The sequence below is a fragment of the Lynx rufus genome, unplaced genomic scaffold (assembly GCF_022079265.1).
Source record: "Lynx rufus isolate CCGP_SWC_20201006 ecotype Redwood Valley unplaced genomic scaffold, mLynRuf1.p SCAF_7, whole genome shotgun sequence".
NCBI lineage: Eukaryota > Metazoa > Chordata > Mammalia > Carnivora > Felidae > Lynx > Lynx rufus.
The window spans coordinates 36964443-36974182 of record NW_025814889.1 but is presented as its reverse complement, the minus strand read 5'-3'; the positions used below and the strand labels follow the sequence as shown (position 1 = coordinate 36974182).

The 9740-nt window shown below is 44.1% G+C and overlaps 1 protein-coding gene across 7 annotated transcripts in view; it reads left to right on the top strand.

Annotated features, from left to right (window-relative positions):
* The first annotated feature begins 862 nt into the window (after positions 1-862).
* WNK1 (WNK lysine deficient protein kinase 1) overlaps positions 863-9740 on the top strand; it is a 163271-nt gene continuing 154393 nt past the window's right edge. For 3 of the 7 annotated variants that reach the window (XM_047065526.1, XM_047065527.1, XM_047065525.1), the window contains exon 1: positions 864-2632. In XM_047065526.1, coding sequence (XP_046921482.1) covers positions 1871-2632 — 762 coding nt within the window. In that variant the 5' untranslated portion in view covers positions 864-1870. Of the gene's footprint in view, positions 2633-9740 lie in introns of all 7 variants that reach the window. The other 4 variants (XM_047065531.1, XM_047065529.1, XM_047065528.1 and 1 more) reach the window with 2 other exon arrangements.

Genomic DNA, 9740 nt, shown 5'->3' with positions numbered 1-9740 from the left:
CCGTGGACCTTCTCTTTTCTCGGATTCTCCCCTCCACCGCACCGTTAGTATTTTTCTGGCAAAGCAAAGGATTCGCTATGAATCCTGGATTTCAGGAGAGCAGCCCGTCTTTGAGAATCAGAATATCTGTCTTGGAGCTGGAACTGAGAATGTGGCCTTAAAGGCTATGGAAGGGAAGAGGATAAGAGGTAATACTCCCCGTCTCCTTCCCCAACGCATTTAACCAATATTAATCCCATGCACAATCTTCACAAAGTTTCTTTGACCCCACAGAGGGAGTCTTCAGCCCCTCCGGCTTTCTGAGCTCAGGTTCTAGCTCTCTTTGCTTTGCTTTCCTCCTCCACCCCCACACCCCTACAGTCACTCAACGCTACTGCGGCTCTCTCCATTAAAGATGAACAACAGATCATCCTTCATTGCATGGCAACCTCTTAGCTCTCTCTCGCCTCAACGGAGCATGATGGAAGTCTCTCCTCTCGTCCTGCCTCCCTCTTCCTTTTTTTCTTCCTTCCCCTTTCTCGCAAATTAAACCCTAAATAATGATTTTCCTAGCTAGCGTTGACTTAAGGATGGGGTTTAGCGACCCACCGGGACGCTCCCATCAGCCTTCCAGAAGGGGCGGTTTCCAAAGAAAACTACAACTCCCATGAGGCATCAGGGTAAAGCAACCACAGAGCATCACGGAAGTCGTAGGCTCCCTCGTCCTCAGTCCCTTTCATCCTTCTAATGCCAAAACTACAAGTCCCAGGGAGCCTCGGTACTAGCACGCCTGCGCGAGAGCCCCGAGAGCGGGGTGGGGGTGGGGCGCCCCGGGCGGCGGGGGGCGGGGTCCGAGCGGGCTGTGTGGAGGCTTCAGACTCCCGGCGCCATTTAGCGCGGAGAGTTTCCCCGGCGGACGCGGCTCTCCACACTCGGCCACTCTGCGCCCCCATCTTCGGTGACAGAAGGCGCCCGGTGGGGGTGACTACTCTTTCCTCTCCCTAACCCCCTTCACCCAGTCCTCTCGGTCTCCTCTACTCTCGGCCCAGAGAAGCAGCGGAGCTCGGGCCCCGCGGTGAGCGGCCCTCCCCTCCCCACCGTTCCCTCCCTCCGTCAGCCCCCGGCACCGGCCCGGGAGGAGACGAGGGTTTGCCAGGCCCGGGGCGGGCGGGGAGGCCTCGGGGAAGGGGGGGCCCGCTCCTCAGGCACCGAGGCTTCGAGGCGTCGGCCCTTCCCGTCCGGTCGATGGGCGCCCTGTGAGACTGGTCCCCCTAGCTGGGGGCGCGTGTGGGAGGAGGCGACCGATTGACTGACCGGGAGCCCCCGGCCGGCCCTCCCTCTCCTTCCTCGGCCCCTCCCACTCTCTTCGGCTGTGGGGCTGCCACCGCTCGGGAGTCCGCGCCCGTCCGTTCCTCGCGTTGCCGCCGCCCCCGGGGCCTAGCCCGCCCAGCTCGGGAAGCGGCGGCGGCGGCGGGGAGCTGGAGCCGCCGCCGCATCCGCCGCATCCGCTTCGACTTGGTGCCGGCCCCTTGCCCTGCCCCTCATGACTGCGGCGCCTCCGCTGCTCCAGCCTTCCCGGCCGTCTCTCGCCGCAGGATGGATGCGGACCGTGAGGCGCTAACCCCCGTGGCTCAGCTCCTCGATCGCCCTCCGACGAGCCCGCCTCGTGAGCCGTATCAGCCGCCGCAACTGGGCCCAGGGGCCCGCGTCTCCTTCGGGGCGGCTCGTCAGTGCTGAGTGAGGAGCCGGCCGTCCAGGTGGATCCGAACCCGCCGGCGGCGGGAGCCGTCGCAGCGGGACCCGCACACCGCCGCCGCTCCTCGGGCTCGGCCCCTCGCCTTCTCTTCCTTCACGAGTTCGAGCCCGCTCGCCTCGCTCCAGCGGACCGACCATGTCTGGCGGCGCCTCAGAGAAGCAGAGCAGCACTCCGAGCTCCTTGTTCCTTTCACCGCCGGCGCCTTCCCCCAAGAATGGCTCCAGCTCCGATTCCTCGGTGGGGGAGAAACTGGGCAGCGCGGGGCCCGACGCCGGAACTGGCCGGACAGAGGAGTACCGGCGTCGCCGCCACACTATGGACAAGGACAGCCGTGGCGCGGCCGCCACCACTACCACCACTGAGCACCGCTTCTTCCGCCGCAGCGTCATCTGCGACTCCAACGCCACTGCGCTGGAACTGCCCGGCCTTCCCCTTTCTCTCCCCCAGCCCGCCGTCTCCACGGCGGCTCCCCAGAGCACCCCGCCGGAGCCCCACCGCGAGGAGACCTTGACCGCCACCGCCGCTGCCCAGGTAGCCCAGCTGCCTCCCGCCGCTGCCGCCCCCGGGGAGCCAGCCGGCGCGGGCGCTGTAGCCGCGACCGCCCCCAGCAGTACCGGCAGAGACCGCCAAGTTTCCCAGCCCAACCATGTGGGGAGCAAAGAGGAGCCTCCGTCGGCCAGAAGTGGCAGCGGCGGCGGCGGCAGCGCCAAGGAACCACAGGAGGAACGGAGCCAGCAACAGGATGACATCGAAGAGCTGGAGACCAAGGCCGTGGGAATGTCCAACGATGGCCGCTTTCTCAAATTCGACATCGAGATTGGCCGAGGCTCCTTTAAGACCGTCTACAAAGGTCTCGACACTGAAACTACTGTGGAGGTCGCCTGGTGTGAACTGCAGGTATAGCCCCACTTCTTTATCTTTCGGTGGTTTGGATCTAAATTTAGCTTGGTTAAGCCAGTTTATCGAATTCATCCTTTACAAGTCATTATCTAACTGTTCGCTCGGGGGCTGGGGGCGGGGCGGGGCGGGGCGAGGAGTACCAAGTTTGCAAGAGATAGAAACTAGAATTTGTGCAAGTACGTAGGGTACCCGATGTAGGGTAAGAATTATTGGTAGCCAAAGAGATTTGATACTGGAGAGGGAGTGATGAAAATCATCTGAGTACAAATGCATTACCTACTTGTTATTGTTTTAGTGTCTGGCAGGAAACTCGGAATTAGTGGGAAAGTTTCTGAATTAGGAAAGTACAGAGTCTTCTTGCCTTGTGCATTTCCATCTCATCAGAGGCTCTGCACTGTTGAGCTCCTGGTGTGTTACACGCTCGTTTCCATCCCTGACATCAGGCTGTACTTTTAAAATAAGAACGACCTTGTTCACGAATGACCTTACTTTGGGAATGACCTTACTTTGGATATATCCTAGTTGGTGATTGCACAGGCATTTAATATAAACTATATAAAAAAGATTTTCTTCTCTGAATAAATGCCTCGGGACTAAAAGGGTACAGTAAGTGTTTGATATTGTTCCACCTAATGATGCTTAAGCCTTTTGGTAACTGGCAGTTATCTGACAGTGTTAATTAAAACTAGTATGTCTTCAGTCCGTTCTCTATACAGTGAACAGTACAAGAACCCATGTACAATTATAGAAGTGCTTTTAGAGTTGTAATGTCACTATTGTTATTTTAAACTTGTTATGAAAGGTTTTTAAGCCAAACTTTTACAAGAGTCTAAAGGACTCACGGTGCTTTGCTTTTAACCTCTCAGAGAGGTTTTCATGGGGTAAATCATGGTGTGTCATTCTGGTTGACAGATATATTCTAGGTTTAAATAGCTAGGTTTGGGTAACTTGTTGCTTGACCTACAGCAACTTGCTTGAATGTTCTCCTCGTCCGGAAGTGAACATAGGTTATTGGAAGAAGCAGAGTTCCACTGAATGAAAAAGTTAGATACATTATACGTGAAAATGCCTGTTACCCATATTCTTCTTGTCAAAAAAATGGACCAAAATAGGATATGAAAATAACAATAATCTAGAAGTTTATTTTACCCATTAACTAATATGTTAATACTTAACCCTTTGAATGTCACTTTCCAAATGACCAAGGCCATATCAAATGTGAAGGGAAGTTAACATGTGGAAGGAGGTGAACTTAAAAACTGACAACTTCTTTAGGAACATAATAATTCCTTAAGTTTTACATAAATGGTGTAGAACTTCTAAGGCATTGTGAAATAAAAGGAACTCAGTTTTATGGTGATTTGTATTGGAAAGGGAGCAGCTTTAAAAAAAAAATCTTGTCAAACTATGACTTTATTCCTGTTGATCATCCTCAGAAAGTTAAGTCTGATTCCTTTTGGTTTACAGGCAAAAATTCCATTTATTCTCTACATACAGACACTTTTCTCTTGTACAAGGGGTGCCTATTACTGTTGATCCTGAATTTTATTCTTCTGTTATGGTTTTATATTTGAATAGGTGCCTTTTGGATACATATTTTTTTTAAATTAGTTACCTTACTTTCTTAAGACTGGACCCAAGTAAACGTTGATCACTTTATGGACTAATTTTGTTAGTTTCAATTATTTAACCTTCAAGACTTCTCAGAATGTAATTGTGTTTTCCTTAATCAATGGTAATCTTTTGATAGTTTATCTTGGAACTAATGATACAGTGGAAAAAAACTCAATTTGCCTAATGTCATAATAATTTTGTCCTCTCAGTTTTTCTTTGAACTCATGGCTTTTTGGATTTTTGTTCTTTGTCTAGACATGGGCATGGTCAAATTAAAGAATATCTGATATCCTTATATATAATATCACCATCTTATTTTTAAATCAGTTAAGGATTTGGCTGCAGAACCAAATCCTAGTTCACTGAGTGGTACCCTGGTTTAGAAACTTCCTTATGTCATTTGACTCTGTTTATGCAATTTTTCATTTTGTTTTTTAAAATATGATTTTCCTAGCCCCAGATGTTTTATACAGTATTTTTGGTTTTTTGATCAGTACATTTACCTAATAACTTATTCATTAGGTTAGTTTTGAGTTTTTGTTTTTGGATACAAATTAAAGGATTACTAAAGCATTGGGAAGAAAGGAAAGCCTTTTTAACTAAATGTATACTTCTAACGTACATATTTTTCTGGAGGAAGACAGGAGAAATTCTGTATTCAGTTGTTAAATAGTGTATTAAAATTGGAAGAAATCTTAGGTTATTCTGCCCAGCTACTTATTTGATAAATAGCCTGAAATCATGGAGCAGGTAGATGACTTGCATAGATTGGTAAAGAATAAAATTTAAACTGGTTAGGATCTAATGATTTGGGAAATGTTAAAGCTTTTGTAGTTTAGTAGGTTGCTAATTAGTACATCTCAAATGAAGCAGTTGTATTTTGGTGTGGAAGTCGCTGTCAGATTTTTGGGGAAGTCTGACCCAATACCCTATGGTTTAGAGTATTGATTTTATCAATTTAAATGTACAAATAGGCTTTTTAGGATAGAGAATGGGTGAATGTGGTATATAAATCAAACTTGTTTCCATCAAGCTAATTTTAAGAGTCACAGTATGCAAGTATCAATTCCTAATAAATAATACTAGGTAATACTTTGATACCACAGGATCTTAGCTGATAACTGATCTTTTAAGCTGCAGATTTCTTTACTTGATTTTATTAGGCAAATAACATGCCTTAATTTTAGTACTCTGTTGCCTTGGTCAGAAAATGTTATTGCCCAACTTTGCAGAGTTTATTGCTTTTCTGTAGAGACATCTTGGTTTTTTTAAGAAATGTAGCATAACTTTTTTTTTTTTAATTTTTTTTTTTCAACGTTTATTTATTTTTGGGACAGAGAGAGACAGAGCATGAACGGGGGAGGGGCAGAGAGAGAGGGAGACACAGAATCGGAAACAGGCTCCAGGCTCTGAGCCATCAGCCCAGAGCCCGACGCGGGGCTCGAACTCACGGACCGCGAGATCGTGACCTGGCTGAAGTCGGACGCTTAACCGACTGCGCCACCCAGGCGCCCCTGTAGCATAACTTTTTAAAGAAAATGTATTTATACATAGATTTGTGAATGATTTTGATTACTTTAAGTACTTTTCTCCACAAATTGCTTCTAAATAGAGTTCACTTGGTAACTTGATATATTCACTTTATATTTTGATGAGATTGTTTCCAGATCTACTTGGAAGGGGAGGTCAAATCATAAATTTTGGTTAAGCTCCAGTGTACTTAGTGCTGGCTTTACTCTGGCTTTTTTTTTTTTTTTTTTTTTTTTGGTAAATTAAGGCTTATGTCTCATCATGAGTATCATGAGTATGTGATGAGTTTTTTTTGGACTTAATTTTCTTTTTTTTTTTTAAGCTGAAGTATAGTTGATACAGGTGTTATTAATGTTTTATGAAAAGTTTAGCGGTGCTGCAGAAATGTGATGTGGTTTGTGATTAAGAAACCATAACTTATTTCTTTGCTTTAGTTCTTAAAATAACCCATTGAACTGAATCTTCCACTTGAATATTGATTTTCTTTTTTTGCCCTTTTTTACATTTGTGCCAAATTCCGTGTTTTTCAGGATGAGAATCTGCAGTAATTTTCAGTCCCAGGAACAAGATTTCAGGGAATAGTCTTTGGAGTTTTGTTTGTTTTAAAGCCTCAGAGTAACTGATGAGTATAAACAAAATTGAGATAACACAAATGTAGCTGTTATGCAAATTAAAGAATGATTGGTAACTTGTTTGAAGTAATCCTTTTCCCTTCTAATAATACAGAATAGAATTAAAGAAGATAATTTTGTTAGGTAAGATATGCTTTAAAATGTATGTAAATTTATTGCTGTAGGAAGTAACCTTTGTGGTACAGGTGTTGAGAATTATATTTAGGTTGACTTTTCAGTGATATTTCTTACTTAGTCTTTGGGGTTTGAATGTTTTCCTTTTCTATTATTTACCTTTTTTCTCATCTTAAGTATCACAGTTGTTCCTAGTGGAAGATTGTTTTTGTCAAAAACAAATGGGGACTGGGGCGCCTGGATGGCTCAGTCAGTTAAGCAGCTGACTTTGGCTCAGGTCATGATCTCACAGCTTGTGAGTTCGAGCCCCCACATCGGGCTCTGTGCTGCCAGCTCGGAGCCTGGAGCCTGCTTCGAATTCTGTGTCTCCCTCTCTCTCTCTCTCTGCCCTTCCCCTGCTCACACTCTGTCTGTCTCTCTCTCTCTCAAAAAATAAACATTAAAAAAACAAACAAACAGATGGGGACTCTATTATTATCTGGTGGTTGAGTTCATTTCTTGACATTCAGGTTTTAGTGCATGATCCTGGTCATTTGAAAGTCATTCTACTTAATCTCTATGGAAACATTCAACTAAAACTGGGCTCTCATTTTCAGAAATCATTCTAAAGCTGTTATTTGGATTTTCTAATATAGATTTAAGATTTTTTAAATGAAGCTGTAAAAGTAGCAAGAGTAGTTATGCTCAAATTATAATTTCTGAAAATGTTAGTATAACATGAAAAAATTCATTAATAGTTATTAGGTTTTGCTGTATCAGTTCTTTATTTTTAGCATCTTGCATTTTTTTTTTTTAATTTTTTTTTTTTTTCAACGTTTATTTATTTTTGGGACAGAGAGAGACAGAGCATGAACGGGGGAGGGGCAGAGAGAGGGAGACACAGAATAGGAAACAGGCTCCAGGCTCCGAGCCATCAGCCCAGAGCCTGACGCGGGGCTCGAACTCACGGACCGTGAGATCGTGACCTGGCTGAAGTCGGACGCTTAACCGACTGCGCCACCCAGGCGCCCCAGCATCTTGCATTTTATTTGAGTTTTTTTTTTTTTTAAGTTTATTTATTTTGAGAGAGAGAGTGTGTGTGAGCAGGGGAGGGGCAGAGAAAGGGAATTCCAAGCATGCTTCCTCACTGCCTGCTCAGAGCCCGATGCAGGGCTCAATCTCACGAACTGAGATCCATCATGACCTGAGCCGAAATCACAAGTCAGACGCTTAACCGACAGAGCCACCCAGGTGCCCCTATTTGAGGATTTTTTTTGGTTTTCTTTTCTTTTTTTTCCTTTTTTTAACAGGACCACTGTAGTGTGCAGAAATATGTGAGACTTAGCATGCACTGCCTGAATTTAGATTTGAAGAGGGCATTATTTTTCTGCAGTATAATATAGTAAATAAGAACTTAACTGCCTGAAAAAAAAAAAAAAAAGAATTGCTTGAATTCAAATCCTGACTCAGCTAATGATTGTGTCACCTTGGGCAACTTTGGGCCAATTTCCTATCGATAAAATGGAGTGTAATAAGAGTACCTACTTTATAGAGTTGTTGTGACAATTAAATGAATTAATATAAATGTAAAACATTTGCGGGAGGACCTGGCACATAAGTATTAACTGTGATGATACAGCATCTCTTTACGCTTTTTGAGGATATCCGTGAACATTTTGTTTGATTTGAAAAATCATGTAGCAAAACTCTTTACTATTGGCTGTCACTCTTACAGGGGGAACTTTGGGGTTGAATATGTTGTTATCAGTGCTTTGAAATTCTTTAGCTTTACCTGTCTTCTGCCTTACTGTGTAATTTCATGACCTGTCACTTTCTCAAATGCCAGCCTTTCTGAATTACTGCCCTCCAGAATTTGCTAGGATCTTTTTCCTTTTGGGATCATTCTTACAGTATTCTTCAGATTGATTAGAAGTTGTTTATATTCTTTGTTTACTTCAGTAGTCTTTGAGCTCTTTGAAGGTGTAAGTTCATTCTCAATATACTTTAATAAATACTGTATTCTTTTCTAAGTTAAAAATAGTTGTAGATCTCAGGGATGTTTTCTCCATACTTTCCTCTCTTTGGTCCACAGCTGATTCTCTAATCTTGTATTTGGAGAGTTTACTGTAGTATAATACAATACCATATAATGGAAAAGACTTCGAAGGCAGAACATTTGGGTTCTATGTTATTCAGTTATCTGACCTGAGTAAGGAACTTAATCTGTAATGCTGACTTATTAGTAACATGACTTAACTGGATTGTTGAAGATAACTGGAAAACTATGTGAAGGTGCTTGAAAACTGTAAAGTGTTATAGACAATAAAAGGATGATGGTGCTTTAAAAAATCCAATTTGAAAGGCCATAAGTTATTGCTTATTACAAATTGGTTGAATATTTTAAACTTCTTAGTTAAAGTTGGGTCTTAAGAACTTTTTGGCTTGTTACTTTAGGAATTGTATTAAATCTTAAGACAGGGGAGCAGCTTTTCAGACTGAAGAGAAATTGCCAGAAGCTCTTCTTTTTTTTTTTTAATTTTTTTTTTAATGTTTATTTATTTTTGGGACAGAGACAGAGCATGAACGGGGGAGGGGCAGAGAGAGAGGGAGACACAGAATTGGAAGCAGGCTCCAGGCTCTGAGCCATCAGCCCAGAGCCCGACGCGGGGCTCGAACTCACGGACCGCGAGATTGTGACCTGAGCTGAAGTCGGAGGCCCAACCGACTGAGCCACCCGGGTGCCCCCAGAAGCTCTTCTTTAAAAAAAAATTTTTTTTTAATGTTTATTCGTTTTTGAGAGACAGACACGGCATGAGTGTGGGAGAGGCTGAGAGAGGGAGACACAGAATCCCAAGCAGACCTTCAGGCTCTGAGTTGTCAGCACAGAGCCTGACGTGGGGCTCGAACCCGTGAACCGTAAGATCATGACCTGAGCCGAAGTCAGAGGCCCAACTGACTGAGCCACCTCGGCGCCCCGCCAGAAGCTCTTTTTAAGAATGTTTTCATTTGGGAGAGGATTGTGCCTTTATCATGTGGCCAACTCAATTTTGTGTGTAGTTTTTAAAAGGTTGGTTATTGATTCTTTCTACATGAGAGGAAAGATATCAGTAATTTGCTTGGTTTTTTTTGTGATTGACTTAATTGATCTCATCTTCACCTTAGTTTATATTAATTTAGATTTTTCAGATGGGCTTTCATAAAGAATTTACTTTTTTTTTTTTTAATCTTTATTACTT